The sequence below is a fragment of the Prinia subflava genome, chromosome 3 (assembly GCF_021018805.1).
Source record: "Prinia subflava isolate CZ2003 ecotype Zambia chromosome 3, Cam_Psub_1.2, whole genome shotgun sequence".
NCBI lineage: Eukaryota > Metazoa > Chordata > Aves > Passeriformes > Cisticolidae > Prinia > Prinia subflava.
Window position 1 is genome coordinate 100,090,694 of NC_086249.1, and position 23,584 is coordinate 100,114,277.

The following is a 23,584-nucleotide window of genomic DNA, read 5'->3' on the forward strand; positions in this document are numbered from 1 at the left end:
CCTGTGCAGGCCCTTAACCATATACTTGAGAATTTTCATCTCTGAAGAAGTGGGAAGAACATTTCCACACAAGTATTGCAGGACAGAAAAGGAGCCAGATGAAGGAAGACAGAAATGGAACTATCAGATTCCACATCTGCCAGAACAAAAGAAACTTGAGAAAAATGGGGAACCCAGGCGTTTATTTCCTGTGCTGTTGTGCCACTAGTGCAGAGCATTGCTGTGGAGGAACTGAACTGCAAAGGGCTCCTCCCGCTCATGGTGTGAAATCACCACCCTGGTGCTTCTGCCCAGACTTGTGCAAGGTGCCCTGCCTGCCTGGGCTGAGGGACAGGGGACAAAGCCCAGGTGAGGGAGTTACTCCGTGGCGGTAGAGTCGGCGACAAAGTATCTCTATAAGCAAAGTAGCAGGGGTAACACATAGTTTATTGTGGGGGGGCTTGCTTGTAGCTGCTTGGCACAGCTAAAGCAGGCCAGGAGAGCAGGAACAGAGAGGAGGAAAGAGAGCAGGGGAAAAGAGAGGGGGAAAAGAGCAGGGGAAAAGAGAAAAGGGGATAAGAGAGAGGAGGTTCTGAATACCGTACATTAAATATCTTTCCAGGTTGAATAGTCTCTGCTGGACCAACCAATCTAATACAAGATAACAACATTTACATACAGCAAATAGAAATGTCCCATTACCTAAGGCAAGCAGGAGGGTATTGTTTAATCAAGGGAGCTGGCCCTCAGCTTGGCACATCATTATTCACTAGCTGATGGCTCTGTACCCTACACCCTAAATTTCAAAGCATGCTTTAATTTCTATCTCTTATTGGTCTCATACTCCCAGAATCTAAACCATCATATTTGCAAGGTCTTTCTACTTCATCCTTCCCAACACCCAGGTGGCCACGTTCCTCTCAAATAAACAGAGCAGAAACCGATGGGTGGCACAAAGCCAAACATCCAAACAGTCTGCTCCAGTGCCCTCTCCCACCTGAACTGCTGGAAAAGCAGCTGCTGCTGATGGTGTCTGTGTGTGGCATGCAGGAGATGGAGCTGCCTAACACCAGGAATGCATGGGACTTCCAGGGCTCTGCATTCTCCTGGATCTCTGTAACAACTCTAGGAATTATTTTCTAGAATGGGTCAAAAAAGCATGTACTGCATCTCTACTCTGCAGTGGTTGAGGACAGCACCTGGAATATAAATCCCATCCCTAAACAGGGACTTGCCTTGCTAGTGTGCCTTCAGAGATTAAAGAGGTTCCTCTGTTGCTGAAGGATGGATTCACACTAAAGGACTCTGGCAATCAAATTTAGCATTGTTGTTGATGTCACTCAACATCAACAAAAATACATAACTCAGTTCTTGACATGACTATACATCATAAAATGTTTAAAATATTTCATAAGGGGAAGAAAATTGGTGGTTGCACAAAACCACAAAGGCAGTCAAATTCCACTTAATTATGCTCCAGTGCATGAATTTATGATGACAAATTTACATGTCCTTAATCTAGTGAGCATGAGCTTTTCATTAGGCCAGGGATGTAGAAGCAGTGGCTAAGATCAATAAATTCAGAGTATTTTAGCTGGTGGCTGATGGCCAGCACTGTAAAGTCACAGACCTGAACCACTTCAGTGCTGCCAATCTCACCTGATCAACCCCTGTATTTTAAATACTTCCTTACAATGGCATGATCCAAGTACCCAAGCAATTGATATATATATATATTTAATATATATTTATAGAAAATATTTTTATAAAAATACTTTTATATATAAAATATTTGTATATAAGATAGATATAAAATACTTATTTTTTGTACAAAAAAAGTTGATATAAAAAGTCTGCTGCAATACCTGAGTGATCAGTCAGAGCATTTGGAACACTGCAGAGGTAAATGGGAGCTCCAACCACACCCGACAGCAGGTGATCAATCAAAATCTTGACTGTGGTACAGCATCAGCTTGGAAAGAAAAAAACAGCTCTTAACTATTTCTGTAACTTTTAGTCTCTGCTGCAGAAAATTAAAAAAAAAAAAAAAAAAAAAAAGGGAAAAAAGATATAAAAACAGCTGTACCAATTATTTTACGTAGGCCATCCCCACTTTTCTGCAGGCTGCAGAGCCAAGAGGCAGCCAGAGCTGCCAGCTCCAGAGCACCTCTGACTCCTTTGGAGACAGATGAGTCTGAACCACCCCTGCCCCACTGGTGAATGTGCAGTTTTCCCCTCTGGAATGTCCAGGGAGCTGTCCCAGGCTGTGATGGATTCCTTGGGAGCAGGGAGGCTCTGCCCCATGGCTGGATGGGGCTGTGTTCACCAGGGAAGCCTGGTGGCACCCAAATGATGGCAACTCTGGATAACCTGACAGGAAAACAGGCTAGAAATAGGAAGTGCAATCAGCTGTCAGTCATGCAGAGAAGCAGATGGGGTGAGGAGGCTTAACTGGAAAAAGCACAAACTAAGATAAGCTTTCTCTATATTTGAAATGGTTTTGATCTCCTTCCTGCATGTTTGCATGCACACACACACAGTGTTACATTGGTCTTTACAAATGAAACCTTGGGAGAAGCTCTCTCCCCCCATTAAAAACAGTATTTTTTTAAAAAAGTGAGACTATTTTTAAGCTCTTTTCATATTTTAAAGGAGATTAAAAAAAAAAAAAAGTGTTCTCAATATTTTGTAAAAATGAGGATTTATAAACTCAGAAGATGAATAGGAATGCATCCACCTAAAAAAAGATGTCCACGAAAAACATCTGCAGGAAAACTGTGCCCATACCACTATCACCCCACAGGTGATGCTGACCAGAAGCTGTCTTTGATGTGTGTCACTTCTGGAGAAGAACAAATTAATCCATCAAAAACAAGCACAAGTGAATTAGGAACATAAGCAGGACACGAAGAGTGCTGCTGGAGTGTAACAGCCTCAGTGCCAGCCTCCAGTACAAGGGTTACTTTAATGTCACCTTTGTCCCTTAACTATTGGTTTTATCCAAGGGAATGAAAAGTCAGCACTAAAGAGGAGGCAGGGGGTGTCAGAGGGGCTGAGTCTTCACACTGCCCCAGGACCCAAACAGCACTGAAAAGCCTGGAATTTTAGAAAGTGATTTCAGGGCAATGCTCCCTCCAAATCTGCCTCTCTGGCCATCCCAGGGCACAGCTGGAATCTCCTGGACTGGTGGATTAAGGCCAGACAAACCACTCCATCCCAAGAACATGGGTCTGGAAAGCAGCCTCTGGCATGTCACAATAGTATCATGATCGTGTCATGAGACAGCTTTCTGTCTGGGATGGACTGTCTGACTGAACAGCACAACAACCACTCTGCAGTTTGCTTCCTCCTTGGCTCCATTTTCTGCCTGGTTTTTTGGGTTTTTTTTGGGGGGGGTTTGGGGTTTGTTTGTTTTTTGTGGTTTTTTGGGGGTTTGTTTTGGTTTGGTTTTGTTTTGGTTTGGTTTGGTTTTTGGTTTGGTTTGGTTTCGGTGGGTTTTTTTGTTTTGTTTTTTTGTTTGTTTGGTTTTGGTTTTCTTGTGGTTTTGGTTTTGTTTTTGTTTTTGTTTTTGTCTTGTTTTGTTTTGTTTTGATTTGTTTTGTTTGTTTTCTTTTGTGGGTTTTTGGTTGGTTGTTTGGTTGGGTTAGGTTTTATTTTTTATTAGTTTTGGTTTTGCTTCTTTGCTTGTTTTTGGTTTTGTTTTTCTGTTAACCCACAGGTCCTCGGGAATCCAATCACCTTTATTTCTTCTTTCCATCCTGTGTTTGGCCACTTTCATGCCACAGGCCTGATTCTTTAAGAATTCTGCAGCTGCTGAAATATTCAGATTGTTGGAAGTGGTGAAACAAGTCCTACTTGCCATCATTTCCAGCACTGTGTAGGAGTAATTGGTTACTGTAGCCTAAATTAACTATTTGGCAGAGGGGAAAAAATCTAAAAAGCGGAAGTCTTTAAATACTGACAAATTCCATTACGAATTTCCCTGTAACATGCAGCTTAATCTTAGCTGGAAAATAAACACATTGGCATTCTTAACTCCATTTTTCTTTTCTCTCCTCAAGCTCTTCCTCTCTGGTCTCTGCTAAAATTTGGTTTTGGTCATGTTTCTGTTTTTCAAAGCATCACTGCCTCTGCATTCCAATCCTTCAAAAGGCTTTTATAATCTGCATCTCTTGCAAGCATTGGAGTAGCACAAATGGACAAGGCTTCTGATGGAATTATGTATTCCTACATGGGATATTATTCCTCAGGACATGCCTCTCTCAGGAGGACACTTGAATGAATTCCCCAGGGCTGGCCTGTCCCTGCACAGCTCAGGTGATCTTCATTTCACCAGCTTTGAGCTGTCCTCTGCCACTGAACTAGGCTGAGCCTGCACTGACAACGTGGGATACCCTGGCAAAGATTTGAGATGGGATGGAGGAGGTTACTTTTATTTATTTATTTGAATGCCTGGGCAATTCAGATGGGGATGAAAATTCGGAAAAGCAAAGAGAACCAGGGTAAGACTTTGATCTCTTTCCTTAAAAATGAAGGTATGGAAAGCACTGAAGGAAAACAATGATGCAGGAAGGATATTCTGGCTCCCTCTCAGTTGCAGGGAGGATGTCCCAGCATCAGGGCTGGGAGAGAGGTCATGGGGAAGGAGGGAAGAAGCAGCCAGGGGCTGTCCCTCTCTCCAGCCCTCTGCAGGACACTGGGCACCTCTGGGCCAGTCCCTGCTGCTCTCCTCCCTCTGCTCCTTCCACTCCACGTTAACTTTGAGATCAGTCTTTGAAAGAGCTGTGGCTGTGTGGATTTTGTTGTTCTTTGTGCCAAAGAAAGAAGGAAGATGCTTCTAAAAACCACAACTTAGGAGCAGCTGCCTGACTCTGGTCCTAACTCTGCCCAAGGGGACTGAAATGAGATGGGAAAAGGGCAGGGGTTTTTGCTTGGATTCTTAAAAATATCACCTGATGCTCACAGCTTTCTCTGGCTGACTTAATCTCTGTAGTGAACTGCAAGGCTCAGAGCAGGGAGTGTCTCCACGAGCCTCCCTCCCTGGGGATACAGGGAGGACTTGGGAGTTCAAGTAAAAGCCTGTAATTAAGACAGCCTGCCAAGTTTATAAACAGCATTTGACAGCACATTTGTAATGGATCTGGGTTTGGAGACAAAGAAGGGCACTGCCAGTCCTACATTTCTTATGGAATGCAGAGCAGAACCCCTTATGTTTTGCTTTTCACAGCTGTTCGAGCAGCGGCGCCTTCTGCATTGCACACGGTGAATCTCGTGTCTCCCTCCCATGAGGGAGGCCATGAGGAAGAAGAAACTCTCATTTCTGAAGAACACTGCAGCTCACTGAGGTCTCCAGTCCCCCAGGGAGAAGGGAAGGGCTGCAGCAATGCCCCTGCACGGCCAAGACTGTGCTGAGCTCAGCTCTGGCTCTGCTGCCCACAAACGCCCTGCACAGTGCGGGGCTGTACAGGGCTGTGTGCAGGGAAAGGACAGAGGACTCTAGGAAATACTCTGGGCAGGGTCACCTCTGGGACTTTCTGCTGATGTCTGTAGCCCTAAAAGTTAGAAGGATGGAGGAGAGCTGCTGTGCTCCACCAAACTGGCCCCAAAACTTTCATCTGCCCACAAGCCAAGTAAATCTGCACGACAAACCCCATATGGCTGATGGGGCCTTAGCAAACTCTGCAGTCACCACCCCACCAGGAATGCCCCTGGGGTTTGAAATAAATGAAACAACCTGGAATAATCCTCTTCCAGGGTGGCCAGGATGTGAAAGGTTGATTCCTTCAACGTTATCCCTGAAAACCTTCAGAAATCTTTCCCTGTTTGAGCAGCTGACTCTTTGGTGAGAGTTGCACGCGGATGATACCACACTGTGCCAAGCTGTGCAGCGAGCAAGAGGCAGGAGGTGTGTAGGCAAACTCTGGGTTTTTTTAAGGCACCCATCTGCAACAAAACAAAGCAGAAAAACAAATGCAAAAGTGTGTCAAGAAAAGCAACTTACAAACCTGATTCCACAGCTACCAAGTGTGTTCTCAAATCTAAAATGAATTCAAGTTGGCTGTGATCAACATGGGATCTGGGCACATAGAGCATAGAAAATAATTGATTTATTTCTAAAGATTGCCCTGGTTGCAGTCTGTAAGATACCATGAACAGAAAGGCACTACCCAGGTCAACAGTTGCTCCCAAGATAAATACCAGCCCACAGAAATCATAAGGAATTTATTGTTTCCAAGCATCCAGAGCTACCATGAATGTGCATCTTATGCCTGTACATTCATCGTAGAGCTTTGTGAAAGGGAGGGGCTGTGCCTTCACTGCAAGGTGAGAGGGACAGGACCCAGTGTGGGCCCCTGGGACAAACATCCCTGCCTGACTCACACCCAAACGCTTCTACACCCACACCCTGAGCAGATTCCAGCCTCTGGAGACTCCTGCCAAGTAGAGAAGGTAACAGTGGGACCACTGTGGGTGCCAAGAGCTGCCTGGCAAAAGTCAAGGTCTGAGCCTGGGTTCCCAGCCAACTCCTGCCCAGCTGCTGGAGCTCGGTGATGGTGGAGAACACAAGAAACAAGGGGTGTTTCTCCACAGCAGCAGCTGCTGGGATGGTGCTGCTGGGAGAGGCACTCAGCAGCTGCTGCTGTGGTGTCCTGATACCTTAACCAAGAGCTGAACTGGAAAACTTGAACTCTGAGTGCAGAGCAGGTGGAAAGGGCAGAGCTGGGTTCAAACACAGTTTAGGTCTCAGCTTGAAGCTGGCAGCTCTCCTCTGGCCACTGAGGTGACAGCCAAGCACAACTGAGCTAGGCTCAGCCAGCTGCTTCAGTGTGGGGGTCGGATGTCTCAGTAGTATTTGAAGTTACACTTCAGTCTCACACAGTGCTGTTATCAAAATGGCTATTTTCACATAGCTAAATCCCTAGGTATCAGCCAGCTTTACAGGCTGTCCAAGTAGTTAAAGCATATGTCCATTTATCCTTTTTGTTTCTTCAAGATCATTGATGGCACATGCACACAAACACCTTTTTCTTTGCCTTGTCCTTGTCCTGCTTTTGATGGGAGGACAGAGCACAGATGTAAATAAACAAGATGCATCTGTCCTGCTAGCTGATGTTTACACAGATCAGCAAGTCAAAGTGTTGGCTCTTTTTCCACAGCACCAGTGTGTGATAATCCCAGTGTCAGGTTGTGGAGCAGCTTCTGTGAGGGAACATGCATGGGGAATAATGTGGTTTCCCAGCTGGGTGTGGAATCCATGACAAGTTCCTACAACATCTCAGCACTTCACAAGCAGAGGCCTCGTAAGTACAAGGGGGAGAGGCGTGGGCAGCCCTGCAGAAAGGGATGAGGGCAGGAGTTGGTGCTGCTCCAGCAGCCAGGAGTGCAGAGCCCATCTCACGGTGTACTAGACATGGCACAGTGAGGTGCCAGCAGTGATTTTCCCACTGTACTCTGCACTGGGCCCGTCTGCTTAACAAGGGTGTTGAAATCCTTGAATGTGTCCAGACAAGGGCAACAAAGCCGGTGAAAACACTGGAAGGAATGCCCTGAGAGGAGGGGCTGAGGACTCCAGGCATGTCTCCTTTGGAGGAGGCTCAGAGGTGACCTCTGCTCCCTGCCCTCCTGAAGAGGGGAAATGGCGAGGGAGGTGTTGAGCTCTTCCCCCTGGGATCAGGGACAGGATGCATGGGAATGGTTCAAACCTGGACTGCCAGGGGATATTTAGACTGGACATAAGGAAGCATTTCTTTACTAGAGGATGGTCAAACACTACAACAGGCTTCCTGAAGAGGTGGTCGATGCCCCAAGCCTGCCAGTGTTCAAGAGGCAGATTTGGATTATGCCCTTAACAAAGTGATTAAAATTTTGGTGAGCCCTGAATTGGTCAGGCAGTTGAACGAAAAGATCCTTGTAGGTCTTCTCCAGCTGAAACAGTCCTGTCCTGTCCTGTCCTGTCCTGTCCTGTCCTCTCCTTTCCTCTCCTCTCCTCTCCAGCAGCAAGGTGGGAGCTCCCGTGCAGAGCAGCACCAGAGGCACCATCACAGCCCCCAGCCCTGTGCCAGGCTGGCTCTGTCCCTGCTTTTTGGGATCGACATTGCAGAGATCGGTGCTGAAGGCACAGCAAGGCCCAGCCTGGCCTGCAGCCCCCCAGCTGCCCCTTCCCTCCTTCTGTGCAAAACCAGCTCCAAAGGACAGGAGTGCTTTTCTTTGTCTCTTTTAAATGCTGTTTTGCCAGCTTGCCAGCTGCTTTCAGCAGCGTACCCTGACGGAGGAGGCCTCGGCAGTAAAGCGGCAGAAGGGAGCGCTGCGCTGCCGAGGGAGCGGCCCCGGCCGCGGGCAGGGCCCCGGGCAGGCTGAGGGCCGGTCCTGGCCCGGGGGGCTGCAGTGACAGGCGGGGTTCCCTGCCCACACAAACCAGGTCATGACAGTGCGGAGATGTGAGTGCCTCACGGCCACGGGCAGCTTTCCCGAGGGCGGGCGGGACTCCTCGTCTGGTTTGGTCAGCTGCAGTGACCCTGAGAGGGGTCAGACATCCGTGAGGGAGGCCCGTCCCCAGGTGTGGCAGAGGACAGGGAGGGCACCCCTTCTAGCCTGGCCTCCCTGAGCTCGGAGTGCCTGCCCTAACACAGGGCAGGGATGTCAGCAGCCCCCTGCCCACCCTGCAGCATTCGCACCCCCTTTTTTGTAATTCCTGACGAGCTCCCCCTTCAGGCGCTGCTCTCCAAGAGCCCAGGTGCAGGTGGAACTCCCGGAGCTCTGCAGCCTCAGTGCCGGCCTTCCAAAGGCCCGTGTGGAGCTGGGGCATCGCAGGAGGAGCAAACCCAGCCCCTGGCAGGCTGAACGCGCTGCTCTCCCCGCTGTGGGAGCCCTATCCCCCACTGCAGGGACACGTTTTCCTGCCGCTCTGGCTGTGAGCAGGAGCTCTCCAGCCAAGGGCGAGGGAGCAGCCCTGCTCCGGGGGCTCTGCCTCCGGGCTCCTTTTCTAGGGCAGGGTTTGAAGCTGCCCGGGCTGGAGCTGCCGGAGCCTCCCGCGTCCGTGCTGCTCTGCACTCCCTCCCCTCTCGGCATCCCTTATCTCCCGGAGCAGCGGCCGCACGCTTCCTGCCGGGCCCTCTGAGCGGGGTCATTTCCCCGAGGATTAATCACTGCTTAATTAATTCTCTGCAGGAACGTGAGGAGCCGGCAGTACGCGGGGAGGGGACAGCTCAGCACCTGCTTCCCGGGCGTGCGATGCTCCCGGAGCCAAAGTTCAGCCTCAAAAACATTCCCCAAAAGGACGATCCACCCGCCGAGCAGCGAACCCCCGGCGGCCGCTGGAGCACCTCCGGAAAAGCGTCGCATATTTGAAGTCAGCGTGATCTAATCTAAATGTGAAAGTCTCAATTACATCGCTATTATGGGGTTATAGCTCGGTAATTACAACCTCGGTGCTACATATGGTTAATACATTTCAATTACACGTTAATTTATTGAAATACGTTCTTGCCTTAAAAACCTCTGAAATTCTGTGGTAGATGGAAAATCTGGGCCAGGGGAACAACTATAACCACTTGAGCTGAAATGGCCAGTGTAGCACAACTTCTGAAATGACACCTTCAACAGACTAATCATAGATCTGATTAAAATGACCCAAATATTCTCCTAGTAGTCTATTTTTCATGCAGAAGATTTTGCTTTAAAATGCTTGCGAACCAGAGTAACTTTCAACTGACAGATGAAACTGAGCACATGCCTAAAGACAAACTGCAGCTCGTAAAGAAAAACAGCTTCTGGTTTTATGGAGCTTTGTTTTGTCTCAGCAGTTTATCATCAGAGCTTGTTTCCCTGCAGCCTTTGTAAACTCAGTTAAAAAAGAACATCTGCAGACTCAAAGGCGACCTGCAGAACACTCAAACCTGGAAAGATAACGAAGAATAAAAACAGTTTCAAACCAAAACCCCCCCAGAACTTCACCTTGATTCTGTTCCTTGTCTGAGTATTTGCAGGGCTCAAAAAAGCCTCTTCCCTCTTCCCTATTACCTATCTTGAGGAAACCTTTAACAGGATCAGTATTTATTATCTGGAAAGCCACAAAATCTGTGGCTGCCATGGGGAATGGCTTTTTGGACACCTAAAACGTGTTTCCATCTGACACTGGCGAACATTTCTAAGCCAGAGCTGTGGATCAGCTCAGAACAACTATTTCTCCTCTCCATAATTCAATGCCCTCATCCTTGTCTCACAAGTGGGTTGATCAGAAACTTAGAAACCTCCAGAAATACTGAAGGATGTGAAGTCACTGCAGCAGTTCCAGTGAAATAAATGGACAAAGAAATCCACCATAAGGAAGAAATGTACAAATAGTCCCAAAGCAGCAGGTGGTCACATCATCTGGCTGCCAGAAAAAGGGACTGAACACACGGAAAATGAAACTTAAAACGGAAGTTGTAAATACACATGAAAAACAGAACTTAAAACTGCAGTTGTAAATACACAGTCATTGCTTTGAAAGGAACAAGTGTCTCTGGGTGAGTGGGAAATGCTTCCTTTCACTAGTAGTGTTTTCCTTAAGAATTTAATTATTTAGGAGAAATGTTTAAAATGTGGCATATGTTATGAGTACTGTGTGTAATCTGAAACAAAATTCAACCTTCCCATCATCTTTGGGATTTGGAGTGTCAGTCCATAACCATCTGTCAGCAGTTACATGTTTTGTTTTCTCTGCCCTGTTGGGAGGCCTCTCCCTTCCCTTTTATTTCCAGGTACTGAAGCTCTGCTGCCACCACACCTGACACCCCCTGTCCCTTCCCACAACGGCAGCAGGTATTGATCCCGGGCCAGGAAGCTGATTTTAGGCATGGGAATGCTCCCACCTCAAAACCAGGCCAGTGACCAGCACAACAGCCAGTCTTTTTCAGACATCCTTGTGTCACCTCTCAATTTTAAAGCATCAGTTTAGCTGTAAAAAGGCAGAAATATGGGCTCTTTCCAACTGAGCAGCAGCAGCATTTAAAACCTGCAGGTTTTCACTCCAGGGGATGGGTTTTGTTTTTCAGAAGCAGAAGCTGTATAGCCATCTGTTAGACACACACGGGGAGAGCAGCAGTGACACAGAACCCACTCTCAAACCACAGGTCCAAGGCTGAAATCTGAGGTGGGCACCAACCAAAAGGTGATTTCCAGCAGCAAGAGACTCAGAAAGAAGCATTGTGACAGTTGTAGGGACAATGGGCAGCCCTGAAGATAGCAAGGCAGGCTGGAATACATTCACTAAAATGTATTTAAAATGAGTTTAAAGCATTCTTCAGCTGAGCAGGGAGATCCGAGAGCTCTGCGAAGGCAGGGAGGCTTTAACGCCATAAAAATTTGAGAATACTGATCCAGGAGGACAAATGGTTAAATGACAGAGTAACTCCTAAGGATGGACACTTCATTCAATTACAAAAGCCTTCATTCATTACTGACAAAGTTATCAACACACATCCAGTTCAGGAAGTGTGAGGTTGTTTCTTTTTTGGATCAGCCTCTCCAATTTTGTTGTACGGAGGTCCAGCTTCTGCCTTACCTGCCTCTACAATAAGACAAGAGTCTGTTATTACAGACCCAATGACAGATGACAAAAGGCTCTTTCTTCCACTAAGCTTTGCTTTTGGGACAGAAAAGATGTACTTCCTGGTATAAGAAATGAAGCACGATTTTAAGTAGTTACTGGTTATTTTTACAACCAGGAAAATGAACAAAATCTGTTCTACTCTGATTTGGAATAAATTGAATCCAGAGGATAAATAAATAAAGATTTGTTTGGGTTTTTAAGTTAGCTGCATGTGTGTGTGTATAACCAAGATCACATAGAGAGACAGTGCAGGAAGTGTGAACAGAAGAGATCTGAGCAGTGGCTACAGGGGTGAGGGATAAAGTTTAAGATGATACAACATCCAGTTTAAGATTTTTTAATTCAGTTTATTAAATATTGCTTTTTGGGGACATGTTTACAACAAGCCCAAATAAATTGTTTAAGGATTCAAAGCAGTCATATTAAAATACAGCTTCAATATAAAGTTTGTCACAGTTTTACAGTATTCAAAAATGACAGACCTGCCTTAAAAAAAGACTATTACACCAAAACATAAGAAAAAACAGAAAAACAAACAAGTTTGGCATTTTCATAATCTTTATAGTATAAAACAGAATATTAAATCTATTACCAGCAAGCTGATACTTCAATCTATTACCTAGTCTGAAGTGTCTCCCATTAAAACACACTATACAACAGCACTATACAAAAGTCGTGGTGATACTCATGTGATGAAAGTGCATCCCTGAAAGTTTGCCAGTTTATAGTTAGCTCTTAGAAAAAAAGGTAAAATTAAAACGTCCTCTTTTAACCGAAGGCTTTATTTTTTTTAAATTTTTTTTTGCTGTTTTGTCTCACTTTCAGCCTTCTTTTAAAAGTGTCTAGGGACGCCCCCCAGGGGGCAGCGTAAGATTAACCATCAAATCACGAACGGCTGCAAATATTGTGCATTCACCTGGAACAGGGAAAAAAGACAGGTTAGCAGCGTGCCCCGGACACCCTTCCTCACTGTGGAGCAGGGAAAGGAGACAGGTTAGCCCCCAGCCCACAGCCCTTCCTCGCTGAGCCCCCAGCACAGAGCCAGGGGTGCAGACACCCCACTCCCAAACCCCAGCCACCTCCAGGGACTTGGGCATTTGTGGCAGTCACCAGCTGAAGCAGCTCCAGCTTTCCCAGCAGGACTGCTCTTGTTGGTGATGGAATTGCAAGTAGCTCTGAACTTTTAATTGCTTTTGAATGTCAGATTGAATCTATGCTAGAATTGATTGCACACTGACTGTGGTCCGATTTTTTCTGTACGTTATTAATTAAGAGCAATGCATCTTACTAAGAAAATAACCCAACTTTTCCAAGTTATATTTCTATTGATTACAAGCAGAAACGAAACATTTTGAAAGACTCAAGTCTGAAACAGCTGGAAGATGTTTTCTGCCTTAAGTTTAGTCTTGGAAACATTTCCAATTCCAAGACTGTGCAATCTTTCAACCAAATTGCTCTGGCTCTATCCTTGACATCTAAACTGCAAAATAAAATACAGAGCAGGTGGACTTGTGTTTCCAGCAGCTGAGACTTAATACTGAGAGGAAAAACCAGCCACAGCTACCTCAAGTTTTAAATACTAGCACTTGGTGACAACAAACACATTCTTAATAGCTTAAAGAAGTTAAAACCAACAGAAGCAAAAGGGTTAAGTAAGAACAACAAAAGATGAAGCAACAGGCAGCTGTGATTTTCATCTACTGTTTCCTGCTAAAATAATACAATTAATAGCCACTGTTGTACTCTGGTCACTGTGGGCTGAATGTTTCCTGCATATTTCAAAAAGTATCAATTAGAAGACACTGAGTTTCGCTGCTGAAGAAGCAACAGTGTGAGCAAAGAGGTAAGAGCAGAGCCTGTTGGGATGCATCAACCTTAACTGCCAGACTAGGGATTCCCAAGATAATTTTGGGCAAGTCATTATCATATCAAAGCTACAAATCTGGGCTAAATACCATCCACTGCATCACTGAAAATCAGACACTGAAAAATGTTTAGTCGTGAAGGGCTTTAAGGGTCATCACGAGTCCCTTGAGCTCCTCTCTAAGGGTCACCTCCAGCATCCATAGGGATTTTAATTTCCTCACCAGACTGATGTCCACTACATACTGTAGGTTTTGGACTTACAGCTCAAGTTTTAACTTATTTTTCCAGGGCACTGATTTCCTCTCAGTTCATACAAGTATTTCCCCAAAGTAAAGTATTTTCTCCCATGGAGGCATAGGTAAAGTGGTATTAGACAAGGTGTACTCACAATGAGTCAACATTTTACTGTTAAGCACAGCAGAATGTGTTTGCCCACAGATCTGAAAAGAAAACTCTTTCAAAAGAACTTACTTTTCAGGCACTACCATTTTATTAAGAGGAAAATTAAGCTGAATACAAAATACTTTCTCACAAAGAGAGAAAGGTAAAAAAGATACAGCCAGAACAAGGCAACACTGAATCCAGGTTACAACGACAGTGCCAGTAACATCATCTGTGCACGATGGGAGGCCCTGGTCCTTCCTGCCTCAAACAGTGGAAAGTTCCCTTAACCAAGCAGATTGCAATTAGTGCAGCAGAGAGCTAACAGGCAGGAAAGTCAGGAAAATCCTGGGTACAGCACAGGAGCAGCAGAAGAGAAAGGAGCATGAGACAAGAAAGGACACACATCTGGGATCTCCCATGTATTGCTGTTTAAAGAGAAGTCTCCCAGCTGTCTACTTTCACCTGTTGGCTCTCCTATCACCTTTCAATGGTGAAGAGAAGAAGGTATTCTTGTTCCCTTTGATCAGATATAATAATGTATGTTTTCACAATAAAAACAGAGGAAATTGCATTTCAAGTGTCCTCAGGGAAGATCCCACTTTCACTGGGTGATGGTGGGAATAAAATCATACAGACTCATTCTTTCTTTTGGAAGTCAGAGGAAGACCTACTACAAATTTCCTCTGCTCAGCCAGCTACATTCTCCTTTGTCTGGACAAGGTTCTGCTTGTGGCTCCAATGCTTTTGCTTTGCTTTTTCCCCTCTGTCTATACTTTGCTCCCTGTACTAGATTCCAAAACTGCTTCAAATCTTGCACGACAAACAAAAATTATCCATTCTGATCTACCTAATGACCATCAGAAAACATCTCACCTCGCATTTCCAGAGCAGCTTTGACAGTTACTTGCTCTGCCCGTGGTATTTTGTGGAGGGTTTACTTTAAAACACAACTCAGGGCAATAACAAACAGTAAAGCAAGAATCTACCCTTCCCCACATCAGGGGAACTCTGTGGGGAAGCACCTTTCAAAAGCAACACCTGAAGTTTAGTTAATGTATTTTGAAATAAAAGTGCTATACAAACAACAGCTCTTTTCCACATACAGAACTCCTACAGGGAACTCCACATGCCCTCAAGGCTATTTTCTCTTCTATTTACCTACACTATGACTACATGTTAAACAGAAAGTGCATATTAATTTAAATCCCATCACAAGTTTCAGAAGTGTATGCATACCCACACCAAGTTAAGGTAGACATCGCTCATGTTCTACCAATTAAAATAATCCATCAAGCATAGTTAAAATTACTGCATAACAACGAGATGAATAATTATACAAAAGAGAAGTAAGAGTCAACCTCTGGATTCACAACTTCAATCTAGTCACTGGGTTACTGGAAAAATGTTGTTCTTCATCAGAACTGAAAGTTATTGTTCTTATTGTTATCATGTATTAGGACCCCAAACCACTGCTTACAGACAACATGCTGCCCAAAGAACCTGCTACTGTTCTTCCATGTCTTAGATACTAAAAAAAAATAAAAGGCATGACAAATGAGGGAAAGCAAAGCACAATGCTGCTCACAGTGCACTACCTAGAGGCCAATGAACACTCAGAACAACCTAGCTCAAACACTTCACAGCATGTCTGGTGGACAGAACTGTATGCACCTCTGCTAGTGGACACACTGACAAAGGAGCATACAACCACTGCAATTACTTTTAAATCATTCACAGCACGTGGACAAGTTCTGGTAACTATTTTAACATCCCTTCATATTCTACTGTTAAGCTGAGTAACTTCATAATTAACCATGAAAACTGACACTTGGCCATAGCATATTTCTTGTGACTCATTCTAGGCCCATTTGTCAAAAAGTGTGACTCTTACAGAGCAGCAAGAGGTGGGTTCATTCTATCACTTGGGCAGAAGAGCAAAACCCAGCCTGAATCATCAGTGCAACCTTCTGCTGTGTTCCCAGTACTTCCTATTAGGTTTTGTATTGCCTGGCACAGCAGGAGTTTGTAATCACTAAAGAGGTAAGATAGAAACCAGGAAGAATTCAGACTTAAAGGAGTTTAGTTTTACACTGGAGATTTGTCACAGATGTCTGGGTGAAGAGAATATATCTACTGGACATGTACAGTACCTGGTCGTGGTGAATTCAGTTCAGCAAACCTCTTTAGAATATTGCTAACCATCATTGGAGCAGCAACAGAAGAGTTCTGCTGCCTGGGAATGTCAGCCTGTTGCGTTGTACCCGAAGCCATATCATAAATAATTGGGACAATAATGCTAACAGCTTCCTGTGGGACTGTTGTTTTCTGTGTTAGCTGAAGCTGTGGGGAAAGAACCCAAAAAGTGTGTTAAATGGAATGACCATGTACTTCAGTGCAACTTCTGATATAGTTAAACACTCCAGGCCTACAGACAGCAGGTACTTCAACCCCCTGTTTTCAGACACCAATTCTGTAACAGGGAAATTATCAATCAGGTGGATTGTCTTCTCAAAAGCACCCCACAGTGACATTGCCTGGGGCACAACACTAATGTGGATTTGTTCTGAACATCTCATGCTGCTCTCCTCTCCCAGCACCACTAATGTGCCTGTCACCCCATCTAGGTGGTTAGTGCCTCAAGGAACTAAACACCCACACGTTGAGCTCTTGAGGAGGCAGCCCAGAGGGAGCTGAACTTTATACAGTGTCAACATCTCCCTGAGAACATGAAACACGAGGAGTTGCTGTGCTTTAGTAGGAAGGAGAGCAGGAATACGAACCGAACTCATTACAAAAGAGATCCAAGCAAATCCAGGATTCCAAACAGCACAACACTTTTAGCTATTACAGCTGTCAGATACAGTGGGCTTGTTTTGCTACGAACTCATGATGATCTCAGAGGCATGCAGGGTTAGGATTTTAAAACAGATAGCTCTACTTACAAAAAACAACATTTTGGATTTCAGCACAACAGCAGGTGTTCCTGGAGGCGCAATTGGAGGAGCACTGGGAGGGATTGTTAAACAAAACTGCACGTTCCATTTCAGCTGACTTGCCTGGTCAGGGAACTGTTCAGAGAGAGCAGCACAGAGAAAGAACAGCAAAGGTCTCATGTCAGTGACATACACAGCTATGAAACAGGGAAACACCACAGAGCAGCTTGTGCCTCTTTAGCTAAACCTGCAGATGTTGCTAGGTTTAGAGAAGTCCAAGTAACTGAAAGAACTAAGCAGAGTAACACAATCAGAAAGATTCTGGTCAGCCTATGCATGTGCCTGTTGTGCAGTAACATGTCTGCAGTTCCTTAAAATCATCAGTTTAAATGAGAAATTTTGAGTGTTTCCAGGAAAGCCAGTAGTAAAATGAAAATTTCTCCAATAGCATTAAATAACTTACTCATAAATTGAGACTAATTCCTGTGTTTGTAGATAAAGATACAACAGGTTTTTTCCAAAAATATAATAACCAAAGTTGGATGAAGTATACAAATAGAACAGTTGACTTACCAGCTCCAGTTTCATGATGTGTACACAGTCCCTGAGGATGTGCGTGGGAGCCCCTAGTAACTTTGTAAAGGCTATCAGGGTGTTTGCTTTAAAAGGTGGTCCTGCAACCTAAAGAAAGACACTATTTAGTAGTGCCTATTTAGATAATAAATGTATCATTTAATATGCAACCAGCACGCACAGCTGTCAATTTTGTATTTTGCAGCTCTTACACATGCCAGAGAAAGTCAGCAGGACCACTCAAAACAACACCAGAGATTAAAAGCAAGGCACAAAAACATCAACATTCTTGATTTCAGTACATACCCTTGTTTCAAAGAACTTCTCCAAAACCTGTAACTCCTCAGATTTCCATTGTCCTGTATTTTCAGGTGTTACTTTCAGCTGCAAGGTCTGGTTGGTTTTGGGATTGAGAGCAACCCTGCATTTCAGTGCCTCCGTCTTAAACATAATGACACCTGGTTCATTGGAGTTTATTAACTGTAGCTGCATAAAAAGGAGATTCACAGTCAATTAGCCAATCATTAAATGGCATGAACTCACACACATACCCACTCTCACTCCCTCCCCAAAGTGTAGTGATCAACCTCTCTTTGCAGAAAGAAACACATGACACTTTAATACTGGTAAAATTGCCTTGAGAATTAAGCTTTTGCCAGATTTGGCTTCTTTTTCTGTCACTGAATTCATGCCACAGAAGTGAAGAGGCACATTTGTCTGCCCCAAACCCCAAAGTAACATTCCTGACTGAGTAGTTAACATTAACTAGTAACTCACTTCTCTGGCAATCTCTAATGGTATCCACAGTAACCCCATGGCTGTTCTGGTAAACTCCCAATGGACATGCTAAACCCAAAGAACTCACAGCATCTCAAACTCTGGTCACAGACTTGCCATCCTAACAGTTACCATACTTCACCTGACCAAACAGGGTTTCCACATCTAATTTGTGTGGAAAAGGAGTGGAACTAAATGATTTCTCTAAATTTTGACACTTTAGATGGCAAAAATCAGAAGTACAGCACAAGTCTAACAGCAAGCAGTTACTCTATTTGAAGCATTTCAGTCTGTGCCTGATTTGAGAGACGTGGAGCAGTCACATACCCGCAGGTCCACTCAAACTGAAACCGTACCGTTTCCTGTTGTATGATCCTCTGAAGATGCCTCCTCATAATCACTGAGCCAAGGAATCGCTCAAGAGGGGAGCACAGATAGCTGCCAGCTAGTCCTGGCACAAGCCCAGGGGTAGGAGAGGGCAAGAGCAGGATATTCAAGGCACTGTGGGTGAGGATTGTAGGAATGGATGCAGCCCAAGAGCGCTGAGGTAGTTTCCGAGGTGGAGGCATGCTTGTCGGCATGACTTGGGAACCTGTGGGGACACAAGGACTTGCAGTAAGGCAGGATTTAGGCTGAAACATAAGATATGTGTTCACTTTAATTGTCACTATTCATCAATGAGTCCTCTAGGCCAAAGCTCAATCCTTCTTATTTAAGAATTTGCCTGCCTAGTGATAGGCATCAGACAGACAAGGAATTAGTTTTGACCCTGAACCCATGCAAAGAGTCTCATTAAAAATCCTCCTCCCTTTTCCTCTTTCTGCAGCATGCCAGCAGACAGCAGGTTTGCACAACAAACTCAATGGGATGTAAAGATGCTAAATCAGTTGTGCAAGAGCAGCATTACAAATCTATTACGTGAAAAGTTAGTATTTGGGTTGGCAAATGTGCCTATCATTGCTTTCACTCTGAAGACTTTTCTCTTAGTCACGGAGTTCAGTGGTTTCAGGCTGATTTCTGCACTGCAACAAGAGCTATCATCAATCCTGCTGACATTTATGCTGTATGCTTTAGCTCACTTTTCCAATTTGTTATTGAAGATTTGAACTAGGACAGAATAAAGGCTTAATTTCCTTAGACATTTTACTGCACAAGGACAGCAAGGACTATTAGACTGACACAAGAACTACCAAAAGGAACACAACTAGAAACGTTAAACACGAGTATTTCACAGTTATAACACTGATAAAGAAGCCTACTTGTTCCAGCTCGTGGGGAATGAGAGGCATCAGGGATGGGTGAATGAAGGGAAGGGTTGGCTGGTGACATTCCAGGCATCCGTGCTGCTGGTGAGGGACCAGAGACCTGGGGAGATCCCGGCCAATTCCCTGCACGCTGACTGGGTGACATCATGGTGTATGGTGAGCTTGGGTCTATGGTACCTACAGATGTTACAAGACCATTATTATTTCTTTAAAAAGTAATAATAGAGAAATCTAGAAGAGGCTTACCAAAATCTGTAAAGCATGAAAGTGCCTGCAAGCTTTTAGATTACTTTCTACAGCCGTACAAAACACACAAATGGGGGCAGAGAGTAAAAATCAAGATACAGATTTCAAGGGTTTCCACGTTGTATTTTTAAAAAAGTAGAACTGAATGTTAAGGAAAATTTTCAACAAGTAATAAATAGGTTCTAAAACAAAAGGTGCTCTTGCCTACAGCCTTTGACTTCTACTGCTCCTTAGCGAATGGAAGCCTCAGACAGACAATTCCTTATTTATTATCTTACAGTTATTGCTGCTAAGGTATCTCTGCTACACAGGCTGAGCTGAACCTTAAACCTACTCTGTGGCACATGTCTCTCACTTTGCTCATCTCAACAGTCAAACTGATGCATGAAAATCACCATCTGAACTGTTCATTTGTTGTGATCTATAAAACAGTCTCCAATGCACTGTGATTACACAAACAATTGTTTTGGCAGCTTTCCAAAAGAACCAATCAAATTAATAAAGGAAACAACCAAAAAGCATGTTGTTCACATACAGATATGTCAAACCAGCCAAACTTTGACAACATTTCAGATTGCAAGTGTTTGAATTTCTAACCTGTTCCAGTTATTTTTCCAGGAAATGTAAGCAGTGAAAATCCACTAACTAATCCAACAAAAGGAAATGCTCATTAAAAACTGCAGCCACTGTTCTGCTACAAGACCACACTGAATTTTCCCACATTAGTAAGCAGAAAGGAGTAATTAAGAGTCAATTTTTAACATGTTAGGAATGCCTCAACATGCCATGCAGCTACTTTTGACTACAGTTATCAATTAACACTCACATACATGAAAACAGCTACTTGAACCAATTACAAGCCACGAGTTTTTCTCAATTAACTTGGGTCTGCTCTGGAAGACTTAATTTCAAGAAGCAAATCTGCCCTCCCTGGCACTACATATACATCTGCCAGTAAAGAACTCACCATGTGGGCTGGCAAAGTTAGCTGTTTGTCCCATTGTGATTCCAAGAGAGGAAGGTGAAGGAGTTGGACCAAAGGATGCTGGTGATGGTGCTCTTAAAGCCCCGCTAGGTGAGCTTGCAGCATGCAAATTTCCTGATCAAAGACATCACATCACTTGACATATACATTTCTCATCTTTCTGTTCTATTTTTTTCTATCAACTGCTCCCTCTGTTTTTAGGGAGACAGTAAACAAGATTCAAGAAGATTTGTTTTTGCACTTAATGGCTTTATTTTGCACATGCAGGACTGTTATATTTTTCAGGTTGATTTACCACACAAAGGAAACTTCCCATGGTATCTGGCTTGAAGAATGGCATTTCCCCCCTGCCCAGTCCTTCCCCAAATTTGAATATTTTCAGCTATTGTTCTACAACAGCTGGGAGCAGAAAGCAGAGTTTTGGTGATGAAAAGCTTTTTTGAAGAAGCAGGCATTGAAAATTAATAGGGTTTTGTCTTAATAAGTTATAAACTGTAATAATGAAACAGTCCCAAATATGACACAGCTAAAGATGACAGTTTTACTTAACTGGTTATTTTAGCTTCAAAATGTACTTTCCAAAACACACATGACAGGACCCTAGTTTTTTTCCCTGAAGAATAAGGTGCATTCTCTTGGCTAATCTGGGGCTAAACACAACTCAGTAGAAAAAAAATTAGAAAAAAGGATCAGCTCCCAGCCATCCTACCTGGTGACTGTGTGTGCATCATGGACGGGGAGGGAGTCACTGTGTTGTGGTAGGAGGTGGGTGGGGAGGTGAGAGGATATGCTCCCGAGGCTCCTGCCTGTTTTGCAAATGCCTGAAATTGTCAACACAGGACAATGAAAACTTTTGATCATTTTGTACCAAAACAAAAGTTAAGTACGTGCAGGAGAATATTAATGAGGCTTTGGTCTTCCAGGTTCATCCACACAGTTGTTTGATTTTTCTGTAATATCTTGTTCAGTGCTCACTGTTTTTCTCAGTTTCTTCTAAAGACATAATACCTCTGTACCTCTCTCCTTTTATCTGCCACCCTGTAACAGCAAAGCCTCCTGACTCTCCCTCCCATCTTTTATCTTAAACAGTTGTTTTCCCTCCCTCAGTCCTTTGCTTCTAGGCAGCAAGTCTCATGTGACCTTCCAAAGCTGCTGTTCGTATGCTACAGGCTGTTTACACTGGAATGAGAAATGGCAAAATAAATTAATACCTTTTGCCTGAAGGGGAATTCTGCAGCAGAGTGGGTTTATAGTCTCCCTTTCCATTTTGTTACTGCTAATCCCTTTAGAACATGAAGTTCTTAGGAATCTACTGTTGTGGAGGACAATAAACATTAATTTTGCCTGAAGGGTACCTGTTGTTGTGGTTGCTGTGGTGGCTGCTGGGGTTGGAGCTGTGATATCAAAGAATCCATCATGTCTCCCCCGATAGGAGAGGGTGGGTTGTCATCTTCATTTACAGATCGTCTCCGTGCATCCTGATTGCTGTCAACAAACATGTTCAGGAATGTCTGTGGAAAGAGCAGTTTTGTTACCAGTTTGCCTATTTAAATTTTACTATACAAATGAAGGCAGTATTTGCTAAGCTTTAAAAATACCTTCATTAGCTACAGCACATAGGAGACAGGCAGGCCTCTGGAACTGAATACTAGTGAGCATTCATTAATTACAGTATAATTAGTCTGCAAAATATATCAATTCATAAACAGAGACACCTGGCTCTAGAACAAGAAATATCTCCAGTATATTGAAATAGCAATATTTTTCTTCTCTCCTTAAAGATAAGGAAAAGTTTACACCTGGAAATACCCGTTCCAGAACAACTCCTCAGTATCCAGAACCTACAGGGCTGCTGTATCACATCTACAACTGCCCTGTTTGGTTAAGAACATCTAGGTCACCTGCTCCACAGCATTCTCTTGTACCCAGAGGAACCTGCCAACTTGAATTAATTCCTCCTCTACCTTCCCATTTCCATTCTCTTCTACTACTTTACAATCTCCTTTCCAATAGCCTTTCATTTGGCATTTGTTGAAGGGGCAGATGTTCAGGATCAGTTAAATGCAATGCCAGAGAATCAATATTCAGCTGCAACTGCCAGAAAAAATATTAGCAAATTAACCTGTTTCTCAAAGGTGCCATTTTCCAGTATTTCAGTATAACCAGCACTGGTACAAGCTGCTCTCAGGTATTCTGTCCTGTGTGCACAGATTCAGTTGTCAGGAAGAGTGAATCAGCACTGTATTTAGAAGCAAAGCCAAAGGCTCCTGCCACACATTGATGGAAACTGTTTTAAAAGAGAAGCTTCTGTCTAAAATCCTCTGACATGGAGTATTGTCCTACCTGCAACTTATGAGCACTGTACTGCCAAACAACACGGCTTGTGAGGAGCAGCTGCTGCTAATCCTGGAGCACACAACTAGCCTAGTCAAAAACCCTCATCAAGTTTCAACAAAAAGAAGCCTGAATACATAGATCAGAAAAATAAAAACCCTAGAACTTGATGGGATTTTTTTTAAAGGAAATGTGCTAATTCAAACTAATTAACAGATCAACCAATAAATCAACGCTCAGAATTTCGGAAGGACCGCAGCTCTCCACAAAGCAAACCTTCCCCAAGCTCTTCACCTCAGAGTCACACCTCCAAGTGAGAAGCTCATTTCTTTACAACCTGCCAGAGAACACGGGGGTGTCACCTTTAGCCCCGGGGCGGGGTAGAAGCCCTCCACGATCTTGCTGTTGTCGAAGAGGCTGTAGGCGCCGTCGCGGATGGCCACCACGCCGCGGCTGCGGCAGTAGATGTCGATGCAGTACATGTTCCTGAAGGCCAGCCGGATGTGCGTGGGGGACTGGGGCAGGATGGAGAAGCACTGGTAGGCAGTGTTGGTGCGCTGGGTCAGCCCCAGCATGGGCACGGTCGGGAGCTTGTTGATGGCGTTTAACGGAGCCTGAGTGTCATACAAAACCTGGCACAGAGCGGAGA

At 44.3% G+C, this 23,584-nt stretch overlaps 1 protein-coding gene across 1 annotated transcript in view; it reads right to left on the reverse strand.

The window, feature by feature from the left end:
* Window positions 1–11,893: 11,893 nt before the first annotated feature.
* The window catches only part of MED14 (mediator complex subunit 14), a 34,637-nt gene continuing 22,946 nt past the window's right edge, over window positions 11,894–23,584 (reverse strand). Inside the window, exons 21-31 of the mRNA XM_063393034.1 lie at window positions 23,298–23,567; window positions 21,957–22,112; window positions 21,311–21,422; window positions 20,584–20,715; window positions 19,365–19,547; window positions 18,462–18,697; window positions 17,635–17,814; window positions 17,329–17,436; window positions 16,765–16,890; window positions 15,973–16,162; window positions 11,894–12,488 (exon numbers count right to left, since the gene is read on the reverse strand). Coding sequence (XP_063249104.1) covers window positions 12,415–12,488; window positions 15,973–16,162; window positions 16,765–16,890; window positions 17,329–17,436; window positions 17,635–17,814; window positions 18,462–18,697; window positions 19,365–19,547; window positions 20,584–20,715; window positions 21,311–21,422; window positions 21,957–22,112; window positions 23,298–23,567 — 1,767 coding nt within the window. The 3' untranslated portion in view covers window positions 11,894–12,414. The remainder of the gene's footprint in view (window positions 12,489–15,972; window positions 16,163–16,764; window positions 16,891–17,328; window positions 17,437–17,634; window positions 17,815–18,461; window positions 18,698–19,364; window positions 19,548–20,583; window positions 20,716–21,310; window positions 21,423–21,956; window positions 22,113–23,297; window positions 23,568–23,584) is intronic.